We start from the raw sequence: 16,695 nt of genomic DNA, 5'->3' as shown, positions 1-16,695 counted from the left end.
GGTAAAAGCAAACTGCTAATGGACTCTGCTAACTAAAAATGCAGTGGTTAGACCAATAGTTATATATCAAATGTAACTAAGGCTGTTAACTAAGTTAACCTTGGTTAACTAAGGCTGTTCTAAGATGCTCCAATAGAGACCATTTCAGGAACAGCAGCTGTAATTTGGATCACCTCAAGATTAAGTTTTAGCCGAAACCGGTTTGGCTCAGTGGATAGAGCGTTGGCCTTCAGACTGAAAGGTCCCAGGTTCGATTCCGGTCAAGGGCATGTACCTTGGTTGCGGGCACATCCCCAGTAGGGGGTGTGCAGGAGGCAGCTGATCGATGTTTCTCTCTCATCGATGTTTCTAATTCTCTATCCCTCTCCCTTCCTCTCTGTAAAAAATCAATAAAAATATATATTTTTAAAAAGATTAGGTTTTAATGCAGAGTGCACTGTCATTTCCAAGAGCCATCAATCTTTCTCACTGGTCAAAAAGAAGCACACTCTACACTTGGGGCTATGACAGGTTACCTCATTTGTATCTTTCTACCCTCTGATGGTTGTACAACTTCTGTAAATACCCGCAAAGACATACTGCTTTTTTACTTAGTATTTTGGAGGAACAGAATGCTCCAATGTCTTCCCCTTGACCCTTCTACCACAGAGCACTTACTCCTTAGGACAGGGAGCCAATGGAGAGATTTTGCAAAGGATGTGTATCCTATCTACACTTAGGAACTGAGGAAATAAATCCGGGTGATGGAGGGGGTGTGGGGGAGAGAAGTCCAGTGTCCAGTCTCCCTCCCATGACCTCTATTTTGACCAGGAGTCATAGTCTTCTCAATCGCCCCATAACTTAGAACAAGTATCCACTGATCCCTAAAAACTTTGGATATTTCTCATTTCTGACTGCATATCACCTCAAGAAATAGCTAGGTGAAAGGTTCATAACACACATCTCTATTGTTATAGCAAAGGCCCTTAAATCAAAGGTTCTGGTCCTGAGAATTAACTCAGTTCTAGGAATTGAGAAGCTGTGAACTTCTGGCTTGATTCAAGTGTCTGTTACACAGACCTATAAAGTTGGTTTTAAAAAAAATCAGGTTAAAACCTCTGCTACTTTCATGCCTGACTCTAAGATTACCTAACCACAGTAAGAGATTGTGCAAGTCGAACATTTCCTAATTACTACCTTTCCATCTTCTCCCTCCCCATGAAGGACACACCCATTTTTCTTTTAGCAAGTGACCCTCCAACATGCTTGACCCAGAAAGAACAGCAAGCCAGGACAGAACTTCCAATTGCTCACAGGTTTCCCCGTTTTAGGCCCTGGCAGAAAAGTTATTGAAGTGGCAGATGACAGAGCATGTAAAATCTCAATCTAGCACTGGCCAACTTTTAGTGTTTGGTCCTGCTCTACATTGGTCCATCAGCAAATTGCAGACAGCTGCCCAAAACAGCACACGGAATATAGTATCTCCTGAGGATACCAAATTCAACTGGATCCAGCTGAGTAAGGAATACTCAGCAGTGAGGCTGTGAGAAAACTGGTTTCCTATAATTGAGAAAGACTTTCAGAAGAACCAGTTTGGATCGGGCCTAAACCAGCAGTCGGACAACCCCCCAGGGGTCCCAGATTGGAGAGGGTGCAGGCTGGACTGAGGGACACCGTCCGCCTGCCCCCCATGCACCGGGCCACTAGTTTTCATATAAGAAACTTGAGGTTAGCTAAGTCATTTTATTGTCCAGAGTTTCACTCAATGCCTTAAGTTGAGGTTTGGGAATTAAGTTATCCAGTGCCCTTGAAAGCAACTATTTGACTCCATAATCCTTGCATTCTTTTTCCATCACCAGTACATTGTTCTACGGTGGCTGCTAAGCAGTATCCAAGGACCGTATCCTCAAGGAGCTCATGGGTCCTGGTAACTAAAACCAGTAACTTGACAAGCTCCTGGATTACTGAGGCTGCACGTTTTCTATCCAGAATACAGAGGGTGGCGGCACTGCCTTTCGTCTTGCCCAGAAACAACCAATGCCAAGACCCCTCATTTCCCTGAAGGTCTTCTGCCTACAACCCTTTTTTGGAATCAATCTAGACATTTAAAAGTTCTTTTGTTTGCAAACAACAACAAAAAATCAGTGACCCTAGTTAGCTTAAAGAAATAATATAGTGGATGGATTCTAGGATGGTTCACGCATCCAAACAAACTGGAAAGAACCAAAGCTCAGGAAACATGGGATCTCTGGAAACCTCCGTAGAGCTACCATAAAAGCCAGCCAGCCAGCTCTGTCCACTCAACTTCTCTGTCTCTTGAGAAGATCCGTTGGGCTCAGCTCAGCTTTAGGTCTTCCCCTATCAATCAGCTGTGGTAGGGAGGCAGGGTCGCAAAGCACAGACACGACCCCGGTAAAGAGAACTGTAAACCAGCACCCACCCCAAAAGAAGTCTACTTCAATTACCCACATCTGTAAGCCTCTATTTTGCAATTGATAAATAACAAGGGCAAAAAGACATTGTTTAATCAAATAATTTTAATTAACAGTAAGCAGTAAAAGTGCAATTACATGAAAAGCCTCATATTTTACATGTTTAAATTGTTCAGTGTCTTTACTTGTAAGGTGTTGAAGGTGGGACCCACTCCTGAATCTTCTTTCTAGTGGTGGAATAAGGTACATATTGCTCTGAAGTGCCACTCAGGTTGAATTTATGGTTTGTCCAAATGAATTTACGAGCAGTAGGTGGTTTTGTTGTTGGAGGATCATCAGTCATACAGTGAAGCCAACGGTGCCTTAAAGAGGGGAAAGAAGACAGTTAGGAAGAGGGAGTGCAATGTTGGGGGAGGAAGGTTAAGAGGGCAGCTCTGGGGCTATTTTGCTGCTTGAGCTCAAATCACTAACTGAACTTTTTTATAACTTAGTTGTTTCATCTGAATATCTTATTTCCTAAAGAGGGATAAGGATTAAATGAGATAATACACATAAAGCACCTAGAAAAATTCCTGTGCATAGTAGGAATTCAACAAATGCTATTATCCTTACTGTATTTCATCAAATCTAGGACACCATCAATTTTAAGATACACCATTATTTTATGTATCTCTAAAAATTAAAAACTGTTGCCAATTAAATTATGACACTATTGATAGAATATGTACCTAATTTTAGATGTAAAAAATGTTAGAAAATTGATGAACTACAGTATCACTATGCGATGCTAGAGGCTGACTCTGGAGTTCCTGGGTGCTGAGTTGCTCTGCCTCATGAAGCTGTAGTTGGAAACCCAATGCTGAGGAAAAGGCAGAGGAAGAGGGTCACTACATGCACTTTAAATTCAAGCTTAAGTCTGAACACTGGAGAACATAACATCTGTTACCTTAAAATTATTAAATCACAGCTCACAAGTATTTCAGCTTTAAGCGTTTAACCATTTAATTTCAAAGGATATTTGCTGGGAAGGTGCCAGAAATCTGGCCTGAAGGAAGCTGGGTGCTTTCCTTGGAGTCTACAGGGGAATGTCTCTCTAATGACAGAGAAAGGAAGAACCAATGTCCAAGGGACAAAAAGTGGAAATGAGCAGGAAGCCACGCTGAATATTATGGGAAAGGAAGGAGAGAGAACTCATCCCAGATGCCCCAAGGCTCAGAGCTCATAATACAGATATGACCCTATAACAACAGGGAATGAGGAGACAGGCATAGAACTGCAGTTCCGATAAAAAAAATAAAAAAAAAGGTTGACCAGCTACAGAGAAAAGGGTAAGAGGAGGAGGTTTCACTAAAATAATTAAGACTAAACCTAGTAAGGAAAATTTATGATGTTATGTATGTTCAAGAATATTTATTAGCAATAATTGATAATACATAAAATCTGAAAATGTTTACACAGTAAGGCTACTGGCAAGAGTCAGGGAATGAGTAAACAATTTATTCTCATCGTAGCAGTATAAGGAACTAAGAAACAGGCTAGCATAACCCTTCTGCTACAATTAGTATTAAATAAAGGCTAAAGAAATAATATGATTTCCACACCAAAGAGTTTTTGCAAAACAGGTTTTCAGCTGGGTCATTTTTATTCCAATTAATTAAAGACACCATTGGACTAACAGCACTGTCTAGAAAACTATGTTGCAGTTGGCATTAGAGCTTCAATTTTATGTCACTGTTATTTTCTTAAAGGACAAAATACAAAATAACTTAAACTTGATGGATAAAGGCAGTGACACTACAAATGAGGACACTGGGAGAAAGGCAAAATGTTATAAATACCAAAGAGATAAATATTTATAATGAAAATATAATATATTTTGGGGAAAACTCAGTACTCAAATATAAGTTGTGTCAAAATAACTGGAAACAAAGATATCAAATGACAATTATATACTAAGCTGCTGTAAGAAAGAACTCTTACTATTTGCAACAGCATGGATGGACCTGGAGAGCATTATGCTAAGTGAAATAAGCCACTCAGAGAAAGGTAAATATCACATGCTCTCACTCATTTGTGGAATATAATGAACTACATAAACCGATGAATAAAAATAGATACAAAGACATAGAAGCATTGAACAGACCAAGAAACCTCAGAGGAAAGGCAGGAGAGGGTGTGTGTGTTGCGGGGGGGAGGGTAAGAGATCAACCAAAGGACTTGTATGCATGCATATAAGCATAACCAATGGACACTGATACTAGGGGGATGAAGGCATGTGCTGGAGGGCAGGAGCAGGCAGGGAGAGGTCAATGGAGGAAGAAGGAGACATAGGTAATACTTTCAACAATAAAGAATTTAATTTTAAAAAAATTACAACACAATTAAAATGAAAATAAATCCAATAAGTGGTTGATCCTATTTTCAGCTGTATAAGAGGAAAAAGTGTGTCAGGGAACAGGGAAGAAAGACTAGTCCTTTCTTTTTGAAAATATACTAACTTCACTTAAATAGCCCCTCAGTTTGGGTGCATTCAAAGTGCAAAATGAAGGGTTTTATTTTGAAAATCAGGGCAAATGAAAACAGTCTTTAAGATTAGAATAATAAAAATTAAAAAGTTTAATTTTTCGCCCTGGCTAGTTTGGCTCAGTGGACAGAGCGTCGGCCTGTAGACTGAAGGATCCTGGGTTCGATTCTGGTCAAGGGCACATGCTTGGGTTGTGGGCTTGATCTCGTGAGGGGCGTGCAGGAGGCAGCCAATCAGTGATTCTCTCTTATCATTGATGTTTCTATCTCTCTTTCCCTCTCCTTTTCTCTCTAAAATCAATCTATATATATAAAAGCCTAAGCGACTGTCCAACCGTTTGACCGGTAGCTATGATGCGCAATGACCACCAGGAGGCAGATGCTCCGACCAGTAGCTATGACGCACAGACCACCAGGGGGCAGACGCTCAATGCAGGAACTGCTGAGCTGCAGTGACTTGGCAGCTGCGGTTCTTGGGTGACATACCCGGAACCAGAGAGGAGGGAACCCGATTCTGATTCTGGGGTGCGTCATCTGAGAACTGCCCTCTTGCAATCCGAGACCCCTTGGGGGCTGTTGGAGAGCCAGATTTGGCGCGATCCCTGCAGGCCAGGCAGAGGGACGAATCCGTGCACCAGACCTCTAGTAAAAATATATTTTAAAAAAAGTTTAATTATTCTTTTCAGGAAATTCCAGGAACTAAAACATTACCAAGTAACTGCTAACAACAATAAAAACATATGCAGTTTTAAATCTTTCTTCTCCTTAGATAACATTCTTCATTTTGGGAATCAAGACTGGTTTGTGACCATAATGTCCATGTTTCAGACATTTTAATGCCAAAGATTTTTCAGTTTTTCAAAAAATAAATAAGAAAGACTAAAGAAAAACTCCAGAATATGTTTTGAGGCAAAAATACTCATCATACTAAAACTTGTATTACTCCATCAGACTTCAGTTTACGAAACATTCTTACACACATCACTTAGTCACGATTTAATGTTTCACATTTTAAAATTGAGGAAGCAGAATTGAAGTGACTTTCACAAGGTCCCACAGCATGTATGTGAGTTACAGAGCTGAGACTTGAACACAGCTTCCCAATGGTGAAGCAAACCCTTTGAACAGAAACTTCATTACAATCAATAGATGAAAACCAGATTAGGATTACGATAGCATATAGGTATCTGCCAAAATCCTGAGACTCCTCTAACCCCAGGATGGGATTGATAAATGTAACAAATTTTAAAAACAAAGATAGCTCATTACAAAATATCCAACTCAAACTCTGTTAGCTCAGTAACCATTTTTAATTAAATGCAAATTGAATTAAAATCCCAATAGGATTTGACAATTATAAGGATCAACAGAAAGTCTAAGAACTAGGTTTTTAAAATTTGGATCTGTAATAAATATTAATTTTAAACCTAAGTTGCCATTAATCCTTTTTACATATAATAGCCCCCCAGACACTAAAAATCTCAAACTGGCAAACAGAATAGTGAAATGGGGAAAACATCTGTGATATATTAAGTGAGGGGAGGGGGAAAGCAAACATCATATCATGCATAATAAACAGATATATGCAGGATGGGCAAAGGTAGGTTTACAGTTGTAAGTACGGGAAACACAGTTTACTCTTGTATTATTATCTACTAGAGGCCTGTGCACCAGTGGGGTCCCTGGGCCTGACCTGTGGGATCAGGCCGAAACCGGCTCTCTGACATCCCCCGCGGGGTCCCAGATTGTGAGAGGGCGAAGGCCAGGCTGAGGGACCTCACCAGTGCATGATCGGGCGGGAAGAGACGCTGGAGGCTGGTCAGCAGGGGAGGGACCCCGGGAGGGCTCCAGGGTGTGTCCGGCCCATCTCACTCAGTCCCGATTGGCCAGAACCCAGCAGCAGGCTAACCTATCAGTCAGAGCATCTGCTCCCTGGTGATCAGTGCACGTCATAGCGAGTAGTTGAGCGGCCTTAGCATATCATTAACATATTAGGTTTTGATTGGTTGAATGGACGACCGGACATGTAGCATATTAGGCTTTTATTATATAGGGTTACTTATTGTGTTACTTTCTATACAAACAAATGTAAATTTACTTTTGCCATACCCTGTATGCATATATACTCATATATGTGCCTATACACAGTTAATTATAATCACAAACCTTCTAAGAAGGTGTGACCAAAAACAACAATCTATTCTTTAAAAACATTCCTTCTCTATTCAAAAGCAGACCCTCAAATATTTGTTTAATCAATAAATGAAATGTTAACAGTGCTTGTTTCTGGGCTAAGGAACTAGAGTTTATTTTGGTTTCTAACTTTATTTTTCTGGATTTTCCAAGTTTTCTATAACAATTATAAATTTTTATAATCAGAAAAAAATTAACCATGATTATCAGGATTGTTTTAGTAACATAGAAAATTGCTTATAATATCTAGAGAAAAAAACAGAAGATAACACTGACTATCATTATGAACATAACTACAATAAAAATTATTTAAAAGGACTAAAGGAAATATGCTAAATGTTGACAGTGGTTGTCTCTGCCAGATTCTTTAAACTTTTTTTATCTCTCACATTTTTTCAAGAACAGATTCCACTTAGATTGAATAAAGTTCATATTGCCAAATCAACACAGACACTTCTCTGTCCTTACCTTACTCAACCTCTCAGCAACAATCAATACAGGTAGCCTTCCCATGCAGGCTGAAATGCTAATCTCTCTTTCCTCTTACCTTGCTAGCTACTACTCATTCTTCGGTGCTGGCTTGACCTTTGTGCTAAGCTCCAGATTCAGTTACTCTGCTGTTTTTGTGGTATATCTATTCACTTTGATTTCTGACAGGTATCTCAAACTTATATCTCCAAAAAAGAGGCTTCTGATTCCAACCCTCCACACCCCCCAACCTCCCTTCTCCCAGTATTCCCATCTGAGTGAATGATATCACCACCTACCCAACACCTATGAATCACCAGATTTCTCTCTATCACCTCCCAGTAATCCCCCCTACCTGCCATCCTCTTCTCTACACAAGCTTCTAGAACATCTGATGCCAACCAAAAAAACCCTGATCAATGTACACTGTATACATTTCGCCTCCTCTGCATCTGTAGCTTCCCAACCAAAGATTGAAAACAGTACAGGCATTTACTGAAACAATCTGCATTTAAGTGGATCCATGCAGTTCAAACCCGTGTTGTTCATGGGTCAACTATATAAACTCCAAGAGAGCAAGGATGCAACAAGAAGAACCTGACATTGCTCCTGTGACTTTCCTGCCAGAGCATAGTCTGAAAATAGTCATAAGGAAACAATGGACAAACCCAGGCTCGGGGACATTCTACCCTATAACATATCTGACCTGTAATTTTCAAAAGTGCCAAGGTCATAAAAGATAAGGAAAAGCTGAGCAACCAATCCAAGGTGAAAGAGCCTAGAGAGAATTAAGATGCACATGAAATGTATGATTAGATCATCTTGCAATAAAGGACATCGTTGGAACCACTTGATGAAACTTGAATGAGGTCTGAAGATTACACAGTAGTGTTGTATCATTGGTAATTTCCTCACTTTGATGGTTATATTGTGGTTATGCAGCAGGAATCACACATTAAAATATTCAGGAGTGATGGGTCATCATCTTGGCAACTTAATATGAAATGATTCAAATAACATGTAACTTTACAGAAAATTTGCGATTCCCAATTTTTTACAAATTGTGAAACAGATCACATCCTACCCTACCCTCCAATGACTTCAAAAGAAATTTAGAGAAAAAGTCGCAGTGTTCACCATGACTTATAAGATCTACATGATCTAGGCCCTATCTATTTAATACCTCATTTCCTAACATGTTCCCCTCTCATTTCATTCCAGTCAAATTGGCCTTATTGCTGTTCTTTGAATACAAGCAATACATCTCAAACACACAGGGCTTTTGTACTTGATTCCTGCTGCCTGGAGCTCTTCACCACCACCCCACCCCTCTTCTCCTTGCTCTCTTCATTTCCTTGAAGAAGTCTTTACTAACCCCAGTATAAAGCAGCCTCCTAACCCTCCATGCTCTTTATCCCTTTATGAATGCCAGCTTCATATTATCTTATTTGTGTTTATTGCTGCCTAAAACATATAACATACTTATTTCTCTGTCTGAGAGCAAGAACTTTGTTTTATTCACTGTTGTATCCCCGGTGCCTGCAATAGGTCTTTGCACCTGATAGGTATACAATAAATAGTTATTTGAATGCATAAAGATGATAAACTGTATGTGTTATTCATTACTCTATGTGTAAGATAATACCTGGCTCTAATAAATCAACCCTACTTCAAACTTATTCAGGAATCAAATCACAGGTAAGAATCCACAGATTTAGAATTCCACAATACATGACACTCAGCAAAAGGGAGTCTGAGAAACAAACAGCTGCGCTTGTCTCACATCACTTCTTCCCACAAAGACTAATCACAGGCCTTTAAACTTCCCTTACAAACAAGGGTCATTGAAGGTACTCAGCCTTTAGAGGAGGCTCCACTCCACAGAGAAAGTCAGCTCTATATCCTCAACTGCCCTCAGGCACCTGCTAGAGTACTGTCTTCTACCACTGTCAGCTTTTTTCCATGTGATGCCAGATTATATAAAAGGGCTTGCTTGGCTGAACGGCACTTTTATCTCTTCATATCTTTTACTATTTTGTAATTTCAAATTTGTTTCATCTCACATAATTTAAATCAGTTCCCTCCCCCATCCCCTACTCTCCCAAAATATAGACCCTGAGCACCAATGTTAGATGACTACTCTGAAGGAGATAGATCTCAATGTGAACAAAACACCCACCTGCCTTCTACATCTTCACAAGACCAATCCCACCCAAAAAAACAACCAAACAAACAAATAAAAACCGGGACACCTCACTTTCTAAAACCAATAATCCACTTTGAGACCTTGGTCTTGAATAGTGCCCCTGTCATACGGAATGCCCCTTTGGAGAAGGCAGACAGCTCTAAACCTAAAATCACAGCTCCCCAGACCTTAACAGAACCATACGTTATTATTTCCCATTAAAAAGAGGAAATCCAGCCTCAAATGTAGCATCAGTGCTGCTGTTAAGAGCCAATGAGTTTTAGTATAGACATAATCCAATACTGTGGTTTTCAAACCATATCAATGTCATGGTTCAATGCTCCTAACTGGTCCACACGGTAGACGAGGTTGAAACTGGTAGTAATGAAGTCTTATAAACATGTTTGCTTAGCTCACACAATATAAAACAAAAACAAACAAACAAACAAAAAGAAACCTATTCTGAACAATCAAATAGCCCATTTAGTTTAAATAAAATTAAAAATTCACTTCCTTAGTCACATTTCAAAGGGACACATGTGGCTAGTGGCTACCCTACTGAACAGAACAGATACAGAACATCCAACCATGTATTAGATAGTGATGTATTTAAGTTGACAAATATTTTAAGTCAACATATAAAAAACAAGAAATCTCACCATAAAATACAGATTTCTACTTTCTCTTGAAAAATCATTTATCTGGAAACCCTTAGTCAAATTCTCACCTAATGGAACTGAGGAAGGATGAATAGTGCTGCTGCCCTCTTTGATGTAGTGAGTGCTTTCAGTTCATTATAGTCCTCACCATTCCTTACTGTCTCACATCTCACTCACTTTGGTTAAATTCGTGGATTTCTAATTGAGCTTTTACAATGGAAGTGAATACTCTGAGATTATCCCACTTGCCAAAAACTATTTCTGATGATTAAGCTCAACTAAAATAAAATGTCAGTTAACTTGATAAACTTACTTTTAGTTTTTTGGCGAAATTTTCTAAACTAGAAAGGATCTCCCCAGTTTATTGTCTATCAAACAAATGGTATTATTTCAGTAATCTATGGAATAGAGATCAGTACTTTGTTTTGAAATATTTAATCTAAAATTTGGCAATTCAAGTAAAAGCGTTAGAATTTCATTTCAAAATATTTATATAGTTTATAGTTATAAAAGTCAGTTTTTAGAGATCTAAGGAACTTGGGGCTCTCATTTTACAGGTGAGAAAACTAAGTCCCAGAGAGGTTAGGAACTTGCTTAAGGTCGAGCTGCCAAAGAAAATTAGAGGCAGAGTTCTTTTTGCTTTTCCCTTCACCCACAGCCAGGTGATACTGTGGAATATTGTTTTTCCCCCCAAAACAGCCACACCACTATCTATCCCAACAAATAATATGTTGTCACACCTCCATCAAGAGATAGGGTCTATGTTCTCTTCCATTAAACCTGGGCAGAATTATCTAATTGCTTCGACCAATTACATGAGAAACTGATACTGGGGGATCTCTAAGACTAAGTGTGGACAAGGTCTCTCTCTCTCTCTCTCTCTCTCTCTCTCTCTCTCTCTCTCTCTCTCTCTCTCTCTCAGCACTTGCCTGAGGAAGCCCCAGCTATGTCCCCAACTGACAGTCAACATCAACTTCCAGACACTGAATGAAGTCTTCAGATGGCTCCGGTATCCAGCTTTGAAATCTTGCACCTAAGGCCCGATATCCTGAAGCAGAGATAAGCCATCCACAGGTTGTATCTATCTAAATTCCTGACCCACAAAAACTATGAAATATATAACTGAGACAGATGCTTTCAGAATACCATTAAAGGCCTTATAAATAAATAAGCTATTTAATAAATATTTGTATAATAAAACAAACATTGCCAAACCCCCTTGTCCTCCCCACCAAAAAAAGAGAATGTTGACTTAGCTTACCATTCAGGGGGCACCATGCTTCCATCCACATCCCAGAATGTATTTTTGCCATTCATTTCAGTAGTATATATAACCCATCGGTGACGGCCTGAGTGGAAAGAACAACATTTAGAAAAATGTGAAAAAATAAAGACAACTTTAAAAGAAAACACAAAAAACCATAATTGTAAAATATCAAAGAAGACAACCTTTTAATTAAGACTTTTATGTGCTCTTACATAAGAGAAATAGCACCCAGGGTGTAAGAGTGAAGGCAAGTTCCAGGAAGTGTATGGCAAGCTTCTATCAACAGCCTGGCAGCTGCCAGAGCAAAATCCCTGCACAGGGACTAAGACCTACTCTGTGGGCGGGGCTCAGGCCTTTCCCACAGTGGAGAACCCTTGCCTCCACCCATGCCAAGAAAGCAATGGAGCGGGTAGGGGAATGTGTTCCCCGCCAGTCAGGGTATTCAGGAGAGAAAGTGCTCCTCCTGAGAATGGGGCAGGAGAAATGTACTCACAGCAATCATACTTGGATTATATGTTTCCATATAAATATTTTTAAATGACTACCAGAGATCCTTTCAGAAAGTGATTACACATAATAAGCAAACTATATAAATGATGGTTAAATAAGTAGGACCGTTCATGTCATCAAAATAATACGGTTACGTTCTTGTTTAACACGTTTCTAATGGAGTAGTTGGAGGCCTAACCACAATTTACAAGACTCTTTCTTTTGTATTTTTATTATTATTATTATTATTATTATTATTATTATTTAGAGAGTGGAAGGGAGGGGGAGACAGAGAAACATCGATGAGAGAGAGACACATCGATTGGTTGCCTCCCACACACGCCCTGATGGGGTCTGGGGATCAAGCCTGTAACTGAGATACATGCCCTTGACTGGAATCAAACCCGGAGCCCTTTAGTCCATGGGCCGATGCTTTATCCACTGAGCCAAACTGGCTAGGGCTACAAGACTATTTCTATTGGGTCCTTAAGATGGGCAAAGACCTGGATTCCAATCAAGATTCTGTCACTTATCTATGAATATTAGGTACATTTTATGAGACTCAGTCAGTTTCTTTGTCTGTTAAAAGTAGATGATTATACCTCATCTGAAGGTTGCTGTGAAAATTAAATATCATACATATACGCCTACTTCAACATCAGACATGTAAGTGCTTAATAAATATCAATTCCTTTTACCCCTTCTTCCTCACTGCCCCATCCCACAGGGAATACTGAATTCAACTCTATAATAGATTTTAAACCAATAAGCACAAGGTAATCTGCATTTACTTTATAGAGTTTATTTTATAATCAGCAAATATAAAGTAATGGAATTTAAACATGACCATATCTATTTAAAGAAATACAGATTTCACCCAGGATTTGCTTCTTCTATTAGAGAGATCAATCTTGACAATAAGTAACTAAAAATAAGCTATAATCCAATAAGGCAGGGGAACATGAAGGCAAATGGAGAAAACCTTGGGTAAGGTTCATAGAGTTAGGCCATGATGCTAGAGCTGGGCCTTACCAATCTTGAGATAAATATATTAAAATTTTAAATGTGTATCCTCAGACTCAGCAATTCCACTTACAGAAATTTATTCTTAAAATATTTAAAGTAGGTACAAGCAAGTTCACTGAAGCAGTTTCTAGTAAAAAAAAAAAAAAATGTTGAAGGCAACCTAAATGTCTATTAATAGTAAAGTGTTTGGCCGTAGCCGGTTTGGCTTCAGTGTATACAGCGTAGGCCTGCGGACTCAAGGGTCTCAGGTTCGATTCCAGTTAGGGGCACATGCCAGGTTTGCGAGCTCGGTCTCCAATGAGGGGCTTGCAGGAGGCAGCCGATCGGTGATTCTCTCTCATCATTGATGTTTCTATCTCTCTTTCCCTCTCAACTTCCTCTCTGAAATCAATTATATATATATATATATATATATATATATATATATATATATATATATATAATTTTTAAAAATAGTAGTGTTTGAAAAAATAATAGTTCTTTCATACAATGGAATATTGTGTTGCTATTAAAAAGAATGCTGTGAAAAAAATTTTTAATAAAAATATACAAATATCCAAACAAAAAATAATGCTGTAGATACATCCAACTAACTAATATGGAAAAATTGCCCAAGGTTTTTATGAAAAAAAAAATTTTCCGTTTATCAACAACATGAATAACACGATATAAAAAGAGTGTATGTAGGTTTATACATTCATTAAAGACGCTACCTGTATATTATGGAAAACAGAGTCAAATCAAAATTTAAGCTCACTCCCTTCATTCACACCAGTGCTGCACTCACCAAAAAACTGCTTGTTGTCTTCATAGTATTTGTTTCCATATTTGTCTTCCCCCACTAATGTACCAACCCTCACATCATTTGCCCTGTGAATACCCAAAAGAAAAGAGATATTTTAGAAAGATTCTTTGTTCAAAACACAAACATAAGTAGAGAATACCGGCTTTAAGAAACAAAGGCTGCTGCATCAATAAGAAAAATGAGGAGATGCTTGGGGATGGGCACTAGTGGTAGCCTTCTAGCCTTCATCTGGAGGCTCACACCACCCTGTTGAACGACCAGCTTTCAGGTACAGCTCTAGAATGCACGCTCATGTTGCCCCCAGTACCACCTAAAGAGCACAAGAAGAGATAAACTGACCCAGACGATATACTTAAACTACGTTAATAATAAAGATGCAACTTACAAAACTACCTTTATCTACTACCAGAGGCACTGGAGCTAGTAAAAACCTTCAGGAAATCAGGAAGCCAAAGTATATCATCTTAAATGATGAGTGTCCGAGCTTTCGTTCGACTCTGGCTTCCACGGACGATACTGCTAGTCGGATTCAACGAATGTCAGGACTAGAGACCTTTACGATCACCTTGTTCAACGCCTTACCGCACAGAGGAGGAAACTGAAGGCCAACAAAGGGTAAAAAAAGACCGTTCCCAAGGTCACACAGTGCGGGGGATGAAAGGCAGATTGTGCCGGCTGTCCTTGGCCAGAGCTGCGGTTTCTCCAAGGTGACCCAAGCCCGCGCCCCCTTCCAAAAACCCAGCCACCTCAAGTCCAGCCCAGAGGCCGGCGCACGGCTCCGCCGCCTACCTGAAGAGCATTCGTAGCCAGCCTCGGAGGCCGTTGTGGCCGCTGACCTGCTGCAGTCCTCGCCTCAAGACCTGCAGCAACTCCATCTTGCCCCGCAGGCCGGGCCTTCCGGGTGCGCAGTTCAAAATGCAGCCGGCGGAAGCGCACACTCTTTTGCAGGGAGCCTACCACACAAGGTTCCCACCGTTCTGCGCATGCGCGCAGAGCTGAAGCTCGCTTGCGCGACCGCTTTCCCATTTCCGAAGAAAGTGCGGTTAGGTTTCCTTGGGAAGCAAAGGCACAATCAACTTCCACCAATTCATGTAAGTTGCATTTAGAAGGCGGGATATGTGGTGGAAAACACCTAGACTAGGCTTCCCAAGGTGGAAGTTCCTCTTTTGGGGACCCCAGGTTCCCCATCTCAACTGATTGATTCAGACTACTTCAAAATCCTTTCTAGCCAAGATTCTTTAGAAACAAGATGCCATTAAGGAATTCAATATCGAGCACATAATGATATTGAGTACATATACTAGCATTGTGCAGGAATAGCGAGGAGGAATAAAAAAGTATATGATTAAGTATCTGCTCTCAAGGATTTGGTGATTTAGTTTCAAAGTTAAAATTCAAGTATTTAAATTTATTACAAAAGTAATTTGTGCATTATACATATAGTTTACTTTATAATAAACAAATATAAACTAATGCAATTTAAACATGACCATATCAATTTAAAGAAATACAGATTTCAATCAGGATTTGCTTCTTCTATTAGAGAGATCAATCTTGAGAATAAGTAACAAAAAATAAAGTATAATCCAATGAGGCAGGGGAATACAAAGGCAGATGGAGGAAACCTTGGGTAGGTTTTCATAGAATTAGGCATGACCCTAGAGCTGGGCCTTAACAATCTCGCAATAAATAAATTAAAAATGTAAATGTGTGTACATATGTGTGTACACACATTTACATTTTTTATATATGCACATACTATTTTGATAGTTCAATTGATGTTTCTTTCATTTCAGATTGAACCCATTGGAATTAATATTCAAAGTGTGTATACATTTTTTTTGATACCACACACACACACACACACACACACACACACACACACAATCACACAGGAACGGAGCAACACAGTCGCAAATGAAGCCCCTAAACCTGTTCCCCCTCACCCAGAACTGCCTGGAGTGAGGCTGGGCTCAGAGTCTGATCAGGAGGCCTCCTGGATCCTCAGAGGCCGGTGCCCTTAGCTCCCTTGCTTGAGGATGTGTAAACCTGTTCCAGCAGTGGCATAAGCCTTGATCCCTGGGTGTCCTGCTGTCCAGAGAAATCTTCAGCTTGTCCAGGTAGGAGTCCTGGGACCTCACCAGATCAGGGGCACTCTGGTAGAACTCCACTAGCAGCAGCATCTCATGAAGGATGTCATTAGTCAGGAAGCTGTCCTGGACATAGGCTATCTCCACCTCTGTGGGGATGCTGTAAGTCACTGGGCCTTTGCTGGCAGGGACACCAGCTGGTCACTACCAGCCACCCCAAGCTCCCATCTCATAACGCTCCATCCCACACATCAGGCCCTGCTGTGCATATTTAAAATTTTAAATAATGTAGGCTATTAAATCAACACTATCCCTAATTTTCCAGTGGCTATTACATTTTAAACAATACGCTTTAAAAAATCTATATATTCCTTGACCCATCAATTTGGAACATTCTCTCTTGATTCTCAACTATTTGAGATGAGAAATTTAGCACCTCACTTTCTTCACCTATTCTTATCCTTTGCTCTTCAGACTCTACGTCATTATCATTACTTTCAAAAGATTAAGGTTTACAAGATTTACACTTGATTTGTAACTGCAAGTTTCCATTGTTGTGAGTTTAAAAATTGTAACACA

At 39.7% G+C, this 16,695-nt stretch overlaps 1 protein-coding gene across 1 annotated transcript; it reads right to left on the bottom strand.

Moving 5' to 3' along the window:
- Positions 1 to 2,498: 2,498 nt before the first annotated feature.
- Positions 2,499 to 14,989, bottom strand: NDUFA12 (NADH:ubiquinone oxidoreductase subunit A12). The gene is made up of 4 exons (XM_079775299.1): positions 14,816 to 14,989; positions 14,009 to 14,091; positions 11,701 to 11,788; positions 2,499 to 2,773 (listed from the first exon to the last, which is right to left on the bottom strand). Exons 1-4 carry the CDS (start codon positions 14,899 to 14,901, stop codon positions 2,593 to 2,595), a joined length of 438 nt encoding a protein of 145 aa, XP_079631425.1. The 5' UTR covers positions 14,902 to 14,989; the 3' UTR covers positions 2,499 to 2,592.
- Positions 14,990 to 16,695: the final 1,706 nt, after the last annotated feature.

Source organism: Cnephaeus nilssonii (genome assembly GCF_951640355.1).
Source record: "Cnephaeus nilssonii genome assembly, chromosome: 6".
NCBI classification, from domain to species: Eukaryota; Metazoa; Chordata; class Mammalia; order Chiroptera; family Vespertilionidae; genus Cnephaeus; species Cnephaeus nilssonii.
Note: the sequence above shows the minus strand (reverse complement) of the source record. Positions and strands in the feature narration are given on the sequence as shown.

What these genes read in the sequence shown, in the direction of transcription:
- NDUFA12 (XM_079775299.1), bottom strand. Translation starts at nt 14,901, where the DNA reads ATGGAGTTGCTGCAGGTCTTGAGGCGAGGACTGCAGCAGGTCAGCGGC. An exon ending in AGACAACAAGCAGTTTTTTG is followed by an intron (nt 11,789 to 14,008) that starts GTGAGTGCAGCA and finishes CTTTCCACTCAG; the next exon opens with GCCGTCACCGATGGGTTATA. An exon ending in AGCATGGTGCCCCCTGAATG is followed by an intron (nt 2,774 to 11,700) that starts GTAAGCTAAGTC and finishes CCCCTCTTTAAG; the next exon opens with GCACCGTTGGCTTCACTGTA.